Source organism: Meleagris gallopavo, chromosome 2, assembly GCF_000146605.3.
Source record: "Meleagris gallopavo isolate NT-WF06-2002-E0010 breed Aviagen turkey brand Nicholas breeding stock chromosome 2, Turkey_5.1, whole genome shotgun sequence".
Taxonomy (NCBI): Eukaryota; Metazoa; Chordata; class Aves; order Galliformes; family Phasianidae; genus Meleagris; species Meleagris gallopavo.
In genome coordinates, this window is record NC_015012.2 from 87,060,129 (window position 1) to 87,077,025 (window position 16,897).

Consider the following 16,897-nt stretch of genomic DNA (forward strand, 5'->3'; position numbering starts at 1 on the left):
GTGGAACCAACTAACATTTCTTCTTGTTCACAAACTTGTCAATATTTTGTTACTTATCTTCAAAACACAAAGCTGACATTCTATGCAACCATCTTCCATTCAACAATGAGAATATAATACACTAAATTAACTGTTCTGTTGTATGAAGTAACAGTGCAACTGCAGCCTTATAGTCCAAGGGCAAAAACAAGGATTGTAGGCAAAGTCTTACTAGACAAGCTAGAAAAAGCAAAAAGTTATAGTTATAAGTACCCTTTATCCAGAACTCAGGTATCTGACAGCACCTCTGCAGGTAGTTCACGCATGGTAACTCCTAACTAATCACTTACTGTATGAAAATAATGACTTCTGGACAAAATAAGAAATTGCAAGGGACTGTATGTTCAAAATCATGTTTTATTGATGTATTTTAATTGTGTAACTCCTTGCAAAGATACACTTTATAAATTATGGAACAAGTATAGTTCTTCCCGCAGCTCTTTCACACATTAGTCCTCAAGTCCAGGTTAGTACTTTGAAATGAGATGTTCAAAGGTAAATTATGCAGAATGGCTTAAAAAAAACTACACTAAAAAGCTTCAATTCTTTCAAATCCAAGACACATATGATAATAAGCAGTATAACAGTGTCTGCACTACACCCCCAAGCAGTATATGCAGGAGAAGCAGCATACAGTACCTGCACCAAATCTCAAGGTACACTTCATGATTAGCAGTACACAGCACCTGAACATCTACAGCAGCCTCAAAATTTATCTTAGTACAACAAATGCTTAAAGGATTTACAGCATCTGTAGCAGGGTTAGATGAAGGATTATAACACATTAGAAACACGTTCAAGCGAGCTCTGCCTGCTTGTGCAATCAGACCCTGCCAATGCACAAGCAGCACACACAAGCATTTTACCATTGCTCTGTGACAATCCCCACGCAGAGCCACGTACCCTGCCAACTCATCCTGCTACTCACTGCCCACATCCCTCTCCTTTTTATGCCCATGTTGTTGAGAAGGCAGGCTCTACCAACTCGTATCAAGATCAAATTACTTTTATCATCAAATGGCATCCCTGCATTGGCGGGGATGTACCTCTGCATTTAAATGTTATACTTCATGACTGCCTGCCCTTGATTGTTTATTCTTAAGGTTGATGTTGATATAAAGCCAGATCTTGAAGGCAAACAAAATAAATTTAATTTGAAGAGAACGTTTATTTGAAATTATTTTAAGTCACACAGTTTAACAAATATAAGACAACTTTCTTTCATTCACGTTTCAAGCCTTCACCCAAGACCACAAACACTGTCCCATGGACAATGAGAATTTCCTATGGCAATTCTTTTTGGACAGACCAATGTCCAGGGAGATGAAGACTCACATTTTTAAGCAGACTGATTTATAAAATCTGTTTAAAAAAAATAAAAACTTTGTTACCAAATTCCTGTCACAAAGTAAAGGTGTTTAACACTTAGAAGCTTTATCTCAGAACAAAACCCCAGCCAGTCATAACCAAGGAGAATAATAACGCCTTCAAAAAAAAAACAATTTTAAAATGCTCCAAATATATACACATTTATAACTTAAGTGCTCGTTGGCTACAACCTTTTATTCATGCATGATGTGTGAGAGGAAAAGGTGTTTCTTAGAGCGGCTTTTCTGAAAACGCAGTGTAACTCTTCACTCGTGCAAAGAACAAAGGGGTGTACATTTTGTCAATGTCAAAAGTAGTAACTGCTGTCTCACCAGTCGATCTGCAAAGAGCACAATAAAAGTTAAATTAGACAACAATTGCTGTTTAAATCTCTGTTACGCAGTCATGATCCGCAGTACAGCATGTGCAGCAAAGTGCAGTTGGAATGTAAATATCCTGCACACCACCTCATTCCGAAACCAAACTAATGTTGACTAGACCATACCACACAGAACACTCTTTTATGCAAGCAAACTTTAATAACAAGGAAATCACCTTCTTCTTTCTGCTTTTATTACTTGTTCTGAAACTTGACATAGTGCAGGATATCACTGAAGCCACCGTATCTTGAAGTAAAACATCCCCTTTCGTTTCAGTTAGAACCATGAATTCAAAACACAGACAAGTTTTGTATGTTTACAACAGAAGAACAACCAACCAAAAAAACCACAACTATTTCTGAACATTAGTAACAGGAAGTATGTGTCCTCCTAACTTTGTTTCATCTTTACTCCAGTTTCACAAGGAGACCAACACGCTAACAGGTAAAGCAGAATTTGAACAAGGCTCTGTATCACTCATGTGCAGAGACTCTCATAATGGTATCTTCTAAAGCATCTCTACACATTCACAAAGGAAAAGAAGACCTTAATAAATATTTGTTTTCTACACCTTTTTTTTACTGACATCATACTGAAGTCACCCGACCCTGACTCAAACCTGATATCTTTTCAACACTGCAAAAATCCTTTAAATGACTAAACTACTGCAGTTCCACTACTCAGTATACTTTCCATACCATTGGAAAAAAGCTACTAAAATCTTGGGATTTCTTAAAGTAAAGTTCATTATAGTTTATCAATTCAAGACTAGTTACTCTTCCCAGAACATTCTGTTAAAGCCTCATCAAATTCCAGTCACATTAATTTCTACAATTAAGTATCCCTCCTTGGACTTATTCTGCATTTACTTACTTGTAAGTTATGTGACAAGAATGATGTATCCAAACAAGTTTGTTGAATGTCTGGCGCCCACTGGAGCACAACTGAAGTCCTACATGAAAACTATGTTCTGTCTCTTGTACTGGAACACGACGGAAATACCTATATTTGTGGTAGTCAACTGGTTTCTGTGCAAAGAAAAAGAGATTTGTGATGCAGAAAGAACACAAGGTGCAACTATTTATCATTAGGACTAAGTAAGTATGATACCAGACTGTTAATCCCTCAAAAGTAGGTGCTGGTTTTCTTTGAAAACACATCAATTTAGATGCTGATTATAGAAGTTTTCACAGAAAGGTAAGGATGGAGGACATCACCCAATTATGCAAACTCATTGTAACGTATGGTAACACTTCTAACTAATTCAGTTCTGTTTAAAGCTATGGAATATAAACACAATCAAAAATTGATTTCAGAAAGTGACTTCTTCCACTTTTCCTTCCTGTTTGTTAGAAGCTACCCAACAGAAACACCAACAGTAATTAAGCATAAGGGGGAAGAACCACTGCTGAATGTGAACCAAGTATTAATCTGTCTCAATAACTATTAATACAGATTTAAAAAGGCAGGATAAATCTCCACAGTTAGTTATGTCTCTATTTTTAAAACATTTTCAACATGAAATTTATTTTTCAACCCTTTTTTGCATTTCTAATGGTGCCTTAAAATATTTCAGGTGTCTTAAAATATTCAGATTGAGAAAAACCTTACTAAAAAGGCCTCTCAAATTATTTTTTCTTTAATCTATTTAGGAACCTACCTCTTCTTTTTTCTTCATTATTACAGCAAATACTTTGGTTTGATTGTCCGTTTCCTGGGAAAGGCGATAATGACCAAGCAAGATTGCATCCATTCTGAAAGGTTAAGAGGAGGATAGTATCAAGGACAAAGAGGTTGGCTGTCCAAATGCCTTCAGCTTATAATACAAATATCAGAAATGGAAAGAAGAATGTATACTATAATCAAGGAAACATATCATTATTTGCATTCAATAAGTACCAAGCTCACTGATGTTATGAAACAATGAAAACATTTTGGAAAAATGCTTTTAAATTTTCATACATAGAACTGACTAACTGATCTTTACTGTTCTGTCTTGTGTACTGTTAAGTATTTTCAGATTTCTGCTGAACAGCTCAAGCCTGTTTTGAAGTCTCAAACAACTACCTGTATTTTTTAAAAATTCATGCAAACATCAACAAGAAATCGAGCAATAATTCAGTCAAATCCCTCCAGAGCCTTTCCTTTCCTCCATACAGTCAGGGAAGTGCAAGAAAGCAAGTAATAAATAAACAGTATCTTTAAAAGAACATATGTTGTTAGACAGGTGATTTCAGTACTCTTCTCTCTACTTCCTTTCTAAGTTTAAAATCAAATAGTCTGAAAGGAAATCTAAATACAATACCAGGAGTTCAAAATGAAAGATATTTTGGCATGAAGATCAAAACTTTTTGCAGTTCTCAGTCGCTCTCATACAACAAGAACATTGTTACAGTTTTATCCTCATTTTGCTAAGCACAAATACAGAATTAGAGAAAAAAGCAAACAGAAATTGCCAGGTAAAAAGCAATGAGGAAAGTACAAATCAGTATTTCATTTCACTAACCTTGTATTTTTAGTTCGTAAGCGAGGAACAATAGATTGAGGATCTTCAGGTGTTGTAAGCATCATAACTTGACCATCTGGAAAGAATCTCAAATACCTGAAAAAATAAAATCACACAATATAAATGTAGATTTATTTTAAATCACAGAAGAATATGAAACTTTATAGGAAATAGGATTTGAAAGCTTATTTCTTCATACAATACAGCGGAAGAGATTGGAAAAAATACAGCTTTGAAGGTTAAAAGATCAAGGTATGAAGAATTATGCAGAAAGACAAATTCTGCCACTTCTCAACAGAGCAAACAGGCTACCCTGAATCAACCTGACCTCAGGTAAGTTTCTTCCCCAGCATGCTTTAAGACAAATATGGTAAACTCTCAATTACAATGTTAGTACTGAATGGACAATGTCATATGGTCTTTTTCAGGTTCCAGGATCTGATCAACTTTTACACTACTCAGATACCACCTCAATGTTTGTGAGAAAGCATAAACAGCCAAGAGATTCAACAATTTCTATTAACATGTCCAGCCTCAGAAGGGACAGCAGAACAGCACAAAAGCCTGGTGAAAAGCAGGATGAAGGACAACAGAAAAACAGCCAGAGGAACAAATAGCAAGGTATTTACAGAACACTGAGAAAGCTCAGCCTCTTGATTACTTACAAGTGGTTAAAAATTAGTTAAAAACAATTCTTGTCTAATCGTTTGTTTTCCCTCTCCTAAAATGTATTATTATTTCAGAAATTTAAAGCAAAAAACCTCAGGGAAGAAATCTGTGTATGATTGATAGCATTATTATTGTTTAATTCTTATTCACAAGAGACAGTATAACTGAAGATGAAATATGTTTCTAAACTCATCTCTAATTATTGCAATAAATCCCCTTTCTTAAGACCTATTCTCAAAATATTTACATATAGCTTTATACAGAGTAATTTTCCACCAGGATTTACAGACTGGTTAATGTTTGCGATATCAAGGGCTGGATTTCAAGAACTTAAGAGAGAGAAACATTTCACTCACTCATTGTACTACAGTTCTACCTGTAATATTCCACTTGGTGCCACGCTCTATAGAAACCATCAAGAGATTGTTCTCCTTGGCGTATGTATGTTGTCTTGCTGATATATACACCTATAGAAATGAAGAAAATAAGTATATGAACAAAAATGAAGAATATAAAATAAGATAAAAAACTGATAATCCCAAACTTTTGAGTTTTAGTAACTTAAATAGACCAAAGTTTTTATTTTGGTCCCCTAGACCTCCCCTCTTGTCTTTACAGATAGCCTACAGATTCAAAAGCCCAATTCAGAATCACAGAATGACTGAGATTGGCAAAGACCTCTGGAGGTCACTGGTCCAAATCCTATGTTCAAGTAGCAACACCTACAGCAGATTGCTCAGGATCACATCCAGGCAGCCTCAATAAATTCAGAATACGTCTAACAACATCATAAACACAAAACCCATCTGGTTGCTCTGTCACAGTTACATGCAATGGTTCCAGAAGGAAACCTCACCATCAAACCGAACACGAGGCCTTTCCAAAAACATTTCCCTCCAGGAGGAATATGGAACAAGTTTATTGCAGCTCCTGCCCCATACTTTCAAACAGACTTGATGCCAGATTTCAGGATCTCTGGAAAAAAATGAGGGAAAAAAGCAAAACTTGTAACTCAAAACTTTTCTGCAAACCTTATCTTTTATGTATCAGAGCAACAAACTCCATTGTTTGTCTGAATGCAATTTAAAGAAACACTCCTGAACTCCTGTTGCTCATACTGTAGCATAGCTTGGAATCATTAATTGCCTGAATCCTCGAGCACTTGAAAGCCATTTTCTCCTCTCTGGAAAACCCAAGAACACAATGTGATTTTCAGCCAAGTACACAACAACACTTGAACAGCCTGGCATTTCTCTGCGCAGCAAGATGAGGATGACAACGCAAGAAGCACTGCTTTGGAGATTCTGCAACTTTTTCAAATAAGGCAGAATAAATAAGACTTTTAGCAACTTTTACAACAGTGAAGTACTTAGGTTCTTCTGAATACAAGGCCTTTTCTTTACCTCCACGGAAACTGCAGCACAGCACAAAAACACTGTTTGATAGAGGAAATTCTCAACTACAAAACTTTTTTTCCATGTAGTCACTACTATTAGGTATGCATTTTCACCAGTGACAAACAAGAGCCTGCAAGCCTGCATGTCACACTAGTAAATGTCTTCATGGCCATCCAGAATGTGGCTTGCCTTTCATGTCACTGTCATCAATGCTGAAACACACCACTCACACCTTCACTGCACTCACATCCACTGTTCGATCTCCACAAATGTTCAGCAAGTGCTGATGAATGTCAATGGGTGCCATTTTTTCCTCATGGAGGAATATGACACACCTTTGCTTCATAGGCACTTCCATGTCAGACACTGTTTTGTCAGACTGCCCCTCTGCTGCCATCTGTCACATGGTAACAAAATGGAAGAGGATACAGGCAGGAAGGTTCAACTTATACTGCCATACTACCAACATCTGCCTCTTATTTTGGATGTTGTGCTGGCCCATGACATAAGAGGGATTATTTTCAGAGTAGCCATTGTGAGATACTTATTACTGACATACTCTAAAGTTGGTGAGCACTGTGAGGAACATAACATAGGACTTTCCTTGGGAAGAAAAAGCATAATGTGGTCCTACATATTAGTGGCCTAAATTCAAAACCAAAAAAAACCAATAACCCAACTTTTCCAATACAGAAAATTTTGTTATATGGATTTAACATCTGCCTGTACAAAGAGTCTACAAAGACTTGTGCATTAAAAAAAAAACAACAAAAAATGAAGTTCTTTTTATCTTTCCTAGAACAGAGGGAAGCTTCATTCCGGGTAACTTATTTACAATACCTGGCACAAATGTAAAATCCTCGACAAACAAGAGATAATTGCTCTAATGATCTCAGGTCCAAGTCACTCGAAACCACCCATCGGAAAATGTACATTAGTACCTCCAGAGGCAACGCTGCAAATAGAATAGAATTTCTTGTTAGATGCTGGTGTGTAAATCAATAGTTTATCTATAATTCAGTAACTGATGTTTTCACTTTCCACATAAAAATACCCTACATTTCCACATGCTAGTCAGATGCCAAGGAAGCTATCAAAAACATCTTCTATAGAGAAATTAGTATGCATTAGAAAAAAGTAACAAAGAGAATGAAGGAAAAAAAATAAATCAAGAGTTAAGTGAATTATGGTAAAACAATAGGATAAACATATCCGTTGTCTAATGCTACAACTCTAAGGTGTGATACTAAAAGTTCCCATACTCACTGCACAAACACAATGTCCATAAATCTGTGCTTTCTTCAAACTGACATAATGTGCAACATTACAGTGCGTACTGTACTTCTGTATCAAGCTCAGATCAGGTTTAGCATTGGATAGAAGATCCTAAGAACAACCTATCCACTGTGAAACCCGAATTATACCACTCTATATTTTGTAGTACAGGTCCAGTGATCAAAACTGTTATTTGCTGTGTTTAAAAACTTTTTAAAATGCAATACAAGACAATGGCAGAACCATCATCAAAGCTTCAAAAGATCATACAATGCTTTTCCTAGAATTAGAAACTCAGTAAGAATGCCCTAGGAAATGAAGTTAAAATTCTCTCTCATAACTTGCTGCCTCCCTGAGTTTTCTCTATTTCGGTTGTATATAATCTTGTGTACTAATCTTCTACCATCAGGAATTACACTTCACTTACTTTCAACAAGTGCTGCTTTCTGGTGCCTACAGCTTGACCTGTAATACCACATCCACTCAATGACTTTACTCAGTATAACCGCTTTGAGATCAAATGAAGAAAATAACTGAAGCACAAAGGTACGTTAAACAGTAACCAGCTGTAAATACCAGGGCAGAGACTGTGGTTTAGTGAATTTATTCATTTTATGAATCTGAACTAATCATATGTTTCACTACAGAGTACTCACAAATTTGCAGTATCGTGATCATTAAATCCACAGTCCACTTATAAACAAAAGTTGTGCAGATGTATACATTACTTCAAGGGACAAGACAGTTTCTGGCAATTTACAAGCTCTTCAGTAAATAAAGAATAGGAGATACAAAGCCTTAACATTCTGTTAGCAGCACTAACAGGTATACATTTTCCATTCACCGGTCAAAGCCTTTGATTATCTCTTATTACCAACATTTCCAAGTTTCTAGTGATAGTGACCTAGGGATTGTTAAGACCCAGTTTCAAATACTGGGCACACTCTGTAGGAAAATATTTCTGGTGAAGGATGGTTGATTCCTAAGCTTTACCCAGCATTTGCTGTAAAGAATCTGATACAGAGACAAATAAAAGCACAAAGCACACAAATATCTCTTCACAAAATAATTGTCTCCTTCTTCTCCTTACTCTTCACAATTAGAATAAAAAGATGCAAACTAAAACAAATGAACAAAGAAAATCCACAAACAAACCAATTCAGTATGTCAAAGTAGAAAAAACTTACTGAATTAAGTTTGTTTCTGGAAGTTACTACTTAAGCAGCATTCTCTTAATCCTGAAAAACTGTACTAGAAGCACTACACACAAAAGTTGTGGGATTAAGACAAGTTTGTCATGCATGGCTTCGCATCTAACTGTAAAGGTAAGAGATACTGTGTTCATTTATTTAAAAGTAGCTTCAGAATGAAATAGATAACTGTTTTTCAAAAAGTCAGTGAAACATCCCTAGAACTTCTTCCTCTGAACATTTACAGTCCATCTTAACTCATACCTGAGATATGTGTCTGGTTGACATCAAGCTCAGGCTGACAAAGTTTGACAGAAGATTCCTGGAGAGTTAACTGTTGCTGGAAATCTGACAGGAGATCAGCCATTTTGCCATCCTCTTCATTATCCTCAACGCTAAAAAAAGGGGAAGGCCAACACTGTGATGTTGAACAGAACATAACAACAAATGCCCTTACCCTGGCATCAATCTTCTGTCTTCAATATTAAAGCAATCTCATTTTATCATACAATAGAACAGTTACAGCAATGCTTTCAAGTTCATTTAGATTTTGCTGGAACCCATCAGAGAGTGTCCACGGTGCTGTTGGGTTGATAGCTGGACTTCACCTTAGGGATTTTTTTCAACCTTAATGATTCCATGATAGTAATAGTCTCTTCTTTTCCTTTTGTTTAATTTCAATTCCAGACTCTCTTCGGATTTGAGAGTTCACAGTTCCCTCTTTTAAGACAAGTAACAGAAGGATTGCTTGATCCCACAGAAAGAGAAATCCTATTCCTTAATTTGTCTAACATAAGCAGGAAATAAATTACTATCACTGATGGAATGTAATATCCACTAATAGCTCTCACGCTGTAAAGTACAACAGACAACGAAGGATTATTTACTTATTTCTACTTCTGCTTTATTCACCGAAGAGCGACCCCTAGTGGTGGTTCCCAGTAAGGAAAATTTTCTTTTGGGAAAACTTTTTACCAACTTAGATTTAAAATACTTCAGGAGCAAGCTAAAGAAGGCCAGGATAGAAAAATTATGCTTACTGCTTATCAGAAAACTTGCAGGATTACAAAGATAACATTACTGCATTCAAATAAATAAATAAATAAATAAATAAATAAATAAATATAAGTTGTATATCACCGCATGATCCTTCAAAAGAAGCAGGTTTGCCTGCACCAAGTAATCACAAACCATAAAGTTCTCCTTAATCTCATTTAAAAAATATACCTTCCTTTCCCTGTCTTGGGACACAGACTTGCTCGATGATCTTCCAGCCGCTTTTTAAATATCTCTACTAAGCAAACTTAATAGAATGAGCTGAGAATATAAAGCCCCACCAGTAACAAGGAGACGTGCCAATGAGTTTTAAAACGTATAGGGGAAGAAATTATGGTTGGGCCTGTTGTAACTAAATCCATAATAAGGTATCAAATATCAAACTGAAACCCACCTTTATTTTGAAGACTAAGACACAGAGCCCCAATAGCTAGAAGGCATACTGTGAGTTGTTTTTTCAGCTCTCAATACTTATGTAGTCAGTTAGTAAATTTTCATACTTACCACCGCTTTCCAACTCCATCACCATCTGGGGACCGCGTATAGGCGATCCTGAACTCGATGTCAGGGACAAGCTGCATGGCTAGGCGATAAAACTTGATGGCTGAAAACAAAAACTGTAGCATTTAAACAAGTCTGATGCCTGTATCATGCCTACATCTTATCAAAGCAAAGATTTTATCAGGGATTACTTCAACCAAAAGTGCTAAAAAAAAAAGTGGAATGCTCCTTTGCATAAGCCTCAAGTGATTGGGTTTAAATTCAGTACAGAAGAGCAACAAATCCAACACTGTCAAAACAAAAAGCTTCATATACTTTTTTAGAACAAAGATCTCACATTAACTGCTAAAAAAAATAAATCAGTTCTGGAGTATACAAAATTTTACAGCAAAATGCTACCATGTCTTGATTTCATTTGTTGCACAGATTTTTCCAAGAAGCCAAAAAGATTTTAGGTATTACTGTCTTAAATAACTAAAAGGAATGTGAAAAAGAATACAAAAGAAGATGCAAGCATGTTACGTATCCATTACACTGCAGGCACTTCAGCTCTGCATAACACTACAACAGTAAAAAAGCCAAAAAACTTTTCCATGTTTAAAAAACTACAACAGATACAAACCAAACACTGCTGTGGTACAACCATGGAAACTAGAGCAGGCACAGGAACAAGCCACTCAGAACACTGAGAATGAGGAACCTGACTGGGGGAAAGCAGCCAGTTCAAAAAGTTATGCAGCTAACAAAAGCTTATGGCATGCTAGAGGAAAAAATGACAGGTGGGACTTCATCCAGCACTCAGACAAAGTATGTCTGCCTTTAGCACTCCAAAGATGCTATAAATCTGAGTAGAGGAATAGGCAAAGGAAGAACACTGGTATTAAGATCATGTATGTATTTATATGTCTTTCTATATTCCCATGTGATGATTCCCAACCTGTGGCAAGATGGTTATTCTCCCTCTCGACACCTAACTAACAGTAACTTTGGTTACACTAATGAATCTGAGAAGCCTGAGTTTGGGGCTAATAAGCATTCTTATTTCCTTGAGCACACATCAGCACTGCTGACTGACAAGTAGTAGCCTTTGGTGAGGATGAGGAACACCAGCAGCTTCAGCTGAACAGATCTGTCTCAACTTCAACATCTGATCTCACAGCCAGGCCTGCAATGCACTTGAACATGGAAGAAGCTGCTTCACATGACTGCCTCACAAATGTCAGCTATCAGCACATTTCAGAAGCAGGCTTAAAATGTCACTGGGTTCTGGTGAGCTGGGCCAGGTCAGCAAATAGAAGTGCGGTCTGGGAACAGATGTCCCAACACACACTCAGATAGATATCTGTGTCTAGCACAGGGCCGTGTTATTAAGGTCTCATAAGGATGCATGTGTAGGAAGTTTTGGTTTTTGAGGTCACAAATAAAATTCAAATGAGAAAGAGTACGTTAAATTCAGTGCAATGCTGTTACATTTCAAAATGCTTTCACATTTTGTCTGAAAGCTAGAAATTCTTTCCTTGAACACCCTTTAGCTTCACCTCAACCGTAGATCTGTGATATAATGATTCCTTTCATACCCTGTTTGTTTGCTTGTCCACATAATTGAACTCTCAAATTACAATTAGCCTTCAGTTTAAGATCACTGTTACCATGCAGTTTTGCATGAAATTAGTCTGTTATTCTGCAGTAGAAGCATTCACTGTAGACTTCTACATTACCTTCATAAAGGGCCCCATTTTGCTCTTCTTCCACTGCTTTCAGGAAAAGTTCTTTTGCCTGCACAATTACACAGAACACTTCTTAAGTTCATTGCAAATACAAGTGCAACTTCTTTTGACTTAGAATTATTTTCATCTTATGTACTGTACTCTACAAATGAGATGAATGAAATACCTCCATCAATAAAACATCAAGACATAATCAAGTGGAAACAAATTCCCAAACAATCTCTCCATGTCATTTTTTAAAAGAAGAAAAAGATCCAGACAGGTTATAAAGGAGTTAAAAAGCACCATTAACCCAGATCACAGAATGATGCTGGAGGTACATACAAGCATACAAAATTAACAAAACTCTAATTGTAACAGGATCACAGTACTCTCACTATAACTCACTGTCTACAAGGTTATATTCTGCTCAGTAGTTTGTCTCCCTTAAAACAGGGGTTTGACTTGCAACTAAGACAATGCCTTGCAAAGCTTTGTAGCTTTGCAAAAACAGATAGCTATCCACTCCCAAAAAGAACTGAGGAGATGGAAAGAAGCCAAAAAGAGTCTATGCTAAACCTCATCTTAGGAAATAAAGATGATTATTGAAATATAATTGAAAAAAATAAGGAGAAAATGCAACACAATACTGGTCCAGAAAACACGTATTTCTTGTACCTTTTCCTCTTTTGCTATCTCCTGTTTCCCTCTGGTATCTACAGACTTTACTCCAGGTCCTCTTGATGATGTTCTGCATGGCAGAGGTTCCAACCCGCTAGAACTCACACCTGGGGCAAGCTCAAACATCCACTGAGCTCTGAACATCTGCAGCTCTGCCTAAAATAATCCATTACGTTCTGATTTAGTACCACATATTCAGACAGAAGATCTTCCAATCAGAGATGATATAATACCAACCCAAAAGAGAATTTCAAAATTATGCTTTATGCTTACAAGTCCTAAAGTCAATTTAGACATGGAGAATTAGCCATCATTTTGTAGACTTTTTTGTTTTAAGTACACATGTATGTGTTCAATATAATTCAATAACAAATGCCTTTATCTGGAATGTCCACGTCAGAAGAAAAGCTCTTTACATTATTTTACATATTATATATTACATTATATATATTAGCTATATTATATATTAGCTAATTTTCATACATAAGCATACTAAACTTCATGAAAATCAAGACTGTCATTTGGAATAAAGTACATCTGAGGCCCTACCCTCCTTTCTCTTTTTAAAATGAAGCGCTATGTTCTGTGAAACAAGACAAGTTCATTTTTGCCATGTGTTTTTCTAGCAGCTTTGAAGTTATGCTTTAAATGTTGCAACTGTCAAGGCTCCTGGAGAACAACTACATAGAAAGCAAGTAATGTAAGCAAACGTTCTTTTCTATCAGACTGCTTTTATCAACTTCCTACTCTAGAACAAAGAGACAAATTAAACCTGAGTTTAATCCATACAGAAATTGCTGTCTGATTTCTATCATTCTTCAAAGAAATTCCAAATCTGACACAAACTTTCATCTGTACAGACTACTTACAACTGACTCACACTCCTGGAACACAATGCAAAATTCAACTACTTCACTTTTGGAGGGGCAGAGAGATTAAGCACGTCAGATCAACAAATACACGGTAACCAAACGAGCATTAGTAGCATGCCTTAAATCACAGCACTGTTACGTCTGTGATAAAACAGCAGCATATGAGACATACCTGAAGGTTTGCTTCACCAGATCTTTCATTGTCATCAGTTCTTACCAAATCAGAGTGACAATCTTCTTCAGCTTCTGCCTAGAAGAGAATGGTCCAGAGTGATTACAGAGTCTGCCTAGTCCCAGCAGAACCTTCATAATGCACAGTCATTACAGATACTCATGAGAAAAAACCACACCACCACACAAGAACCAAACACCCTCTTCCCTCCTCTACCCCACCTGCACATCAACTCTATCAGTCTTAACTGATGACTAAATTTCATCTTAAATCAACTGGTGTTGTTTGCACTTCCCTGTTAACTCAATGAAATGTTTTGCACTTCAGCCATATCAACCCAATACAGACTAATCATGTTAAGACACGCATACATCAGCACACTGCCACAATACCCAGCTAAGAACACCCAGGGCTCAAGACACAGAATCGAAGCTTTAGTACTAAATAGTAGTAAGAAATTCATGTAAGAAATTAAAGATCAATCACTATCTTCTCGCTGTAAAGGTAACCAATAGTTTTGATTACTTTAGTATTCAGGAAAGAATGAAAAGATCATTTCTTAGAGAAGAAAACAGCTACTTTATGAACATTATGGGACACTATGGACAATCTCAAAAAATTACACATGAAAATACACACTATATACAATATAAAATTCTCACTCAGAGGGTGGTGACACACTGGAACAGGTTGCCCAAGGAGGTTGTGGATACCCCATCCCTGAACGCATTGAAGGCCAGGCTGGATGTGGCTCTGGGCAGCCTGGTCTGGTGGTTGGCAACCCTGCACATAGCAAGGGGGTTGAAACTAGATGATCTTTATGGTCCCTTTCAGCCCAGGCCAATCTATGATTCTGTGATATACAGAAGCCACCTTAATGTAAAAGCAGTGAAGAAGGTAGCACGAGATTGTGACAGCTGGTTTTATTTACAGTACTGCTATGAGATAAGTTAAACAAATAAGACTTTAAATAAGACCTTCAACCTAACAAGGGCCTTGTTAAAATTAAACAAGCTCTGAGCATCAGTGACAAAGCCACCATCAAAAATAAACCCTAACACCTAAAGATTTTTCAGAGGAGGAAACGGGTAAACAGCAATGTTCCAAAGCACCAGAAGAGATACAAATGAGCAAGTAGTAACTTAGAATTTGACTGCAGGCAGCTCATGTTGTAGAAGCTACAGCTGTCCTACTGCAACAATACTGCAGGGATTACATCCACGCTGGACAGAGACAGCTGGATAACAAGCTAGCTCTGAAATCAATGTCTGGTAAGGGCACTATTGCAGCACTGTGGTGACACAAGGAGGGCCTACTTCTGCCTGTGCAGAGTGTGAAAATAAGTCTTCTGCCGTGCAGCTGAGTTATGCCCAGTCAGCTCTCAGCCTGGGCAGAGCAGGTCTGGTTTTATCTGCAAAATGCAGAGACTGGTAGAGCTATTTCTAAACCAGATCAACACGCCATCTTCGTGTGTATAAAGGTACACCCATTAAAAGCATTAACCTGTGAAGTTTGCACATAGTTGTGGTAAGAATTGGGATTACTTAGGTTTTGAAGCTGGCTGAAGTCCACCTAGCACTCACAGACTTAGTTTCAGTAACCTTCCACGAGTCCTGCTTTCTTTTCCTGTTGTTTCTACTCGAGCCAACCTATGTCTCCTCCAATGCAGTCAAAAACCTTTCCTAGTTCTGCACCAACTGCTTCCAATTATTTTTAAATACTCTTTGAAACTTCAGCGTGCTCTCAATCCAAACAAAAAATACAACACGCTATAGAGTCCTAGAGCAAAATGTAACAGCTTTGAGCATTACAAAACTTATTATAACCAACATCTGAATTTCGTTGCTACTTCCTCTATGCTGAGGTTATATGTGAGCTGAAGTCTCATATGATAGGTTTGTCTGCAGGAAGCAGTGGCAGCACATGCAACAATTTCTCCACACTTACCAGTAAAGCAATTAGTCCTCACTGCTACTGCATGGTTAACTGGTCTCTACTAACAACCTCTCTGCTATTTATTTGACCTGCAAAACCCCTATGGTTTTGCTAATGAATAATGCAAATGAATAAATGCTCAGGTACTGCTAAAGCATCACCACACACAGGCAGCACTTGGGGCCATATGTAAGGCATGTAAAACTTAGCTCCTTCAGACTACTCTGACAAAACATAAGCTACAGTTCTAGCTTCTGAAGTTCACAGAATACTGTAGTGCAGCTACTGCTTAGTTAAAAAACTCCATCTTGTTCATCTTTATGCCACCAGCCTTCCTTCTGCAACCTGTCAGCTGTCACATCTAACAGCTCAGCGACTCTATCCTGCTTAAAAGGTGAGCCATCCTCGCCCTATGCTGATCAGCTCAAGTGGTTTTTCCATGAGAAAAGCAGTAGCATATCAAGCAACCAAAAGGTCAGTGTGGAAGCAGCAAATGTCTGAGCTAGACAGTGACCTCTAAAACGAAGTCAGCCGAGCCTGTTCAACTCCAATTTGTTTGCAAAGCTTTAGAAAACGCTTGCAAAACACAAGACCAGCTTATTTGCACAGGTCAGTATTAACTCTTGTAGTCAGTAATTGCACGCTGCTTTCCTCGGAGCTCCACAGCCACTTCCTAAGGACTCAACGCTACAACTCAGTATTTCAGATCCTTGCTCCAGCAAAGTAAAGCTGCGATCAGAACCAGCTCAAGGCTGGCTGCGGCGGCTGAGCGGGGCTGCACGGCAGTTGTACACGTCCATCCCACAGATGACACTGCAAAACAGGTCTGACGGCTTGTAAGGGAACGAGGACGTAACTCGATTTTTCCTCTCTACGTGGTAAAAATCAACGCTGTGTTCGGAAGTAAGTTTCAGACACAGCGGTAAGGAGTTTTAAGAGCTCCTGAACGACACCAAAGGGTTCCGAGTGCCCTCGAGGGACACGGCTGCGATCTCGGACACCTGAGCTCACGCGGAGGTGCCGTCAGCAGGGCGGAACCGAACCCAGCACCGCCGCGACGCTAAACGGCAAACGCCTCGCGAGGAGCCCGGGCGGCAGCGCGGGGCGGGACGGGGAAGGCAGAGCAGCTCCAGGCGGCGCGGCCATCGAC

General features: G+C 37.9%; 1 protein-coding gene across 1 annotated transcript; it reads right to left on the reverse strand.

Annotated features, from left to right (window-relative positions):
* Positions 1-376: 376 nt before the first annotated feature.
* On the reverse strand, positions 377-13,917 carry FBXO9 (F-box protein 9). The gene is made up of 12 exons (XM_010707806.2): positions 13,813-13,917; positions 12,766-12,924; positions 12,100-12,157; positions 10,385-10,484; positions 9,089-9,219; positions 7,200-7,314; positions 5,819-5,937; positions 5,339-5,429; positions 4,294-4,389; positions 3,448-3,541; positions 2,661-2,815; positions 377-1,747 (listed from the first exon to the last, which is right to left on the reverse strand). The coding sequence occupies exons 2-12, from the start codon at positions 12,910-12,912 to the stop codon at positions 1,639-1,641; spliced, it is 1,215 nt and encodes a 404-aa protein (XP_010706108.1). The 5' UTR covers positions 12,913-12,924; positions 13,813-13,917; the 3' UTR covers positions 377-1,638.
* Between the last annotated feature and the right edge of the window lie 2,980 nt (positions 13,918-16,897).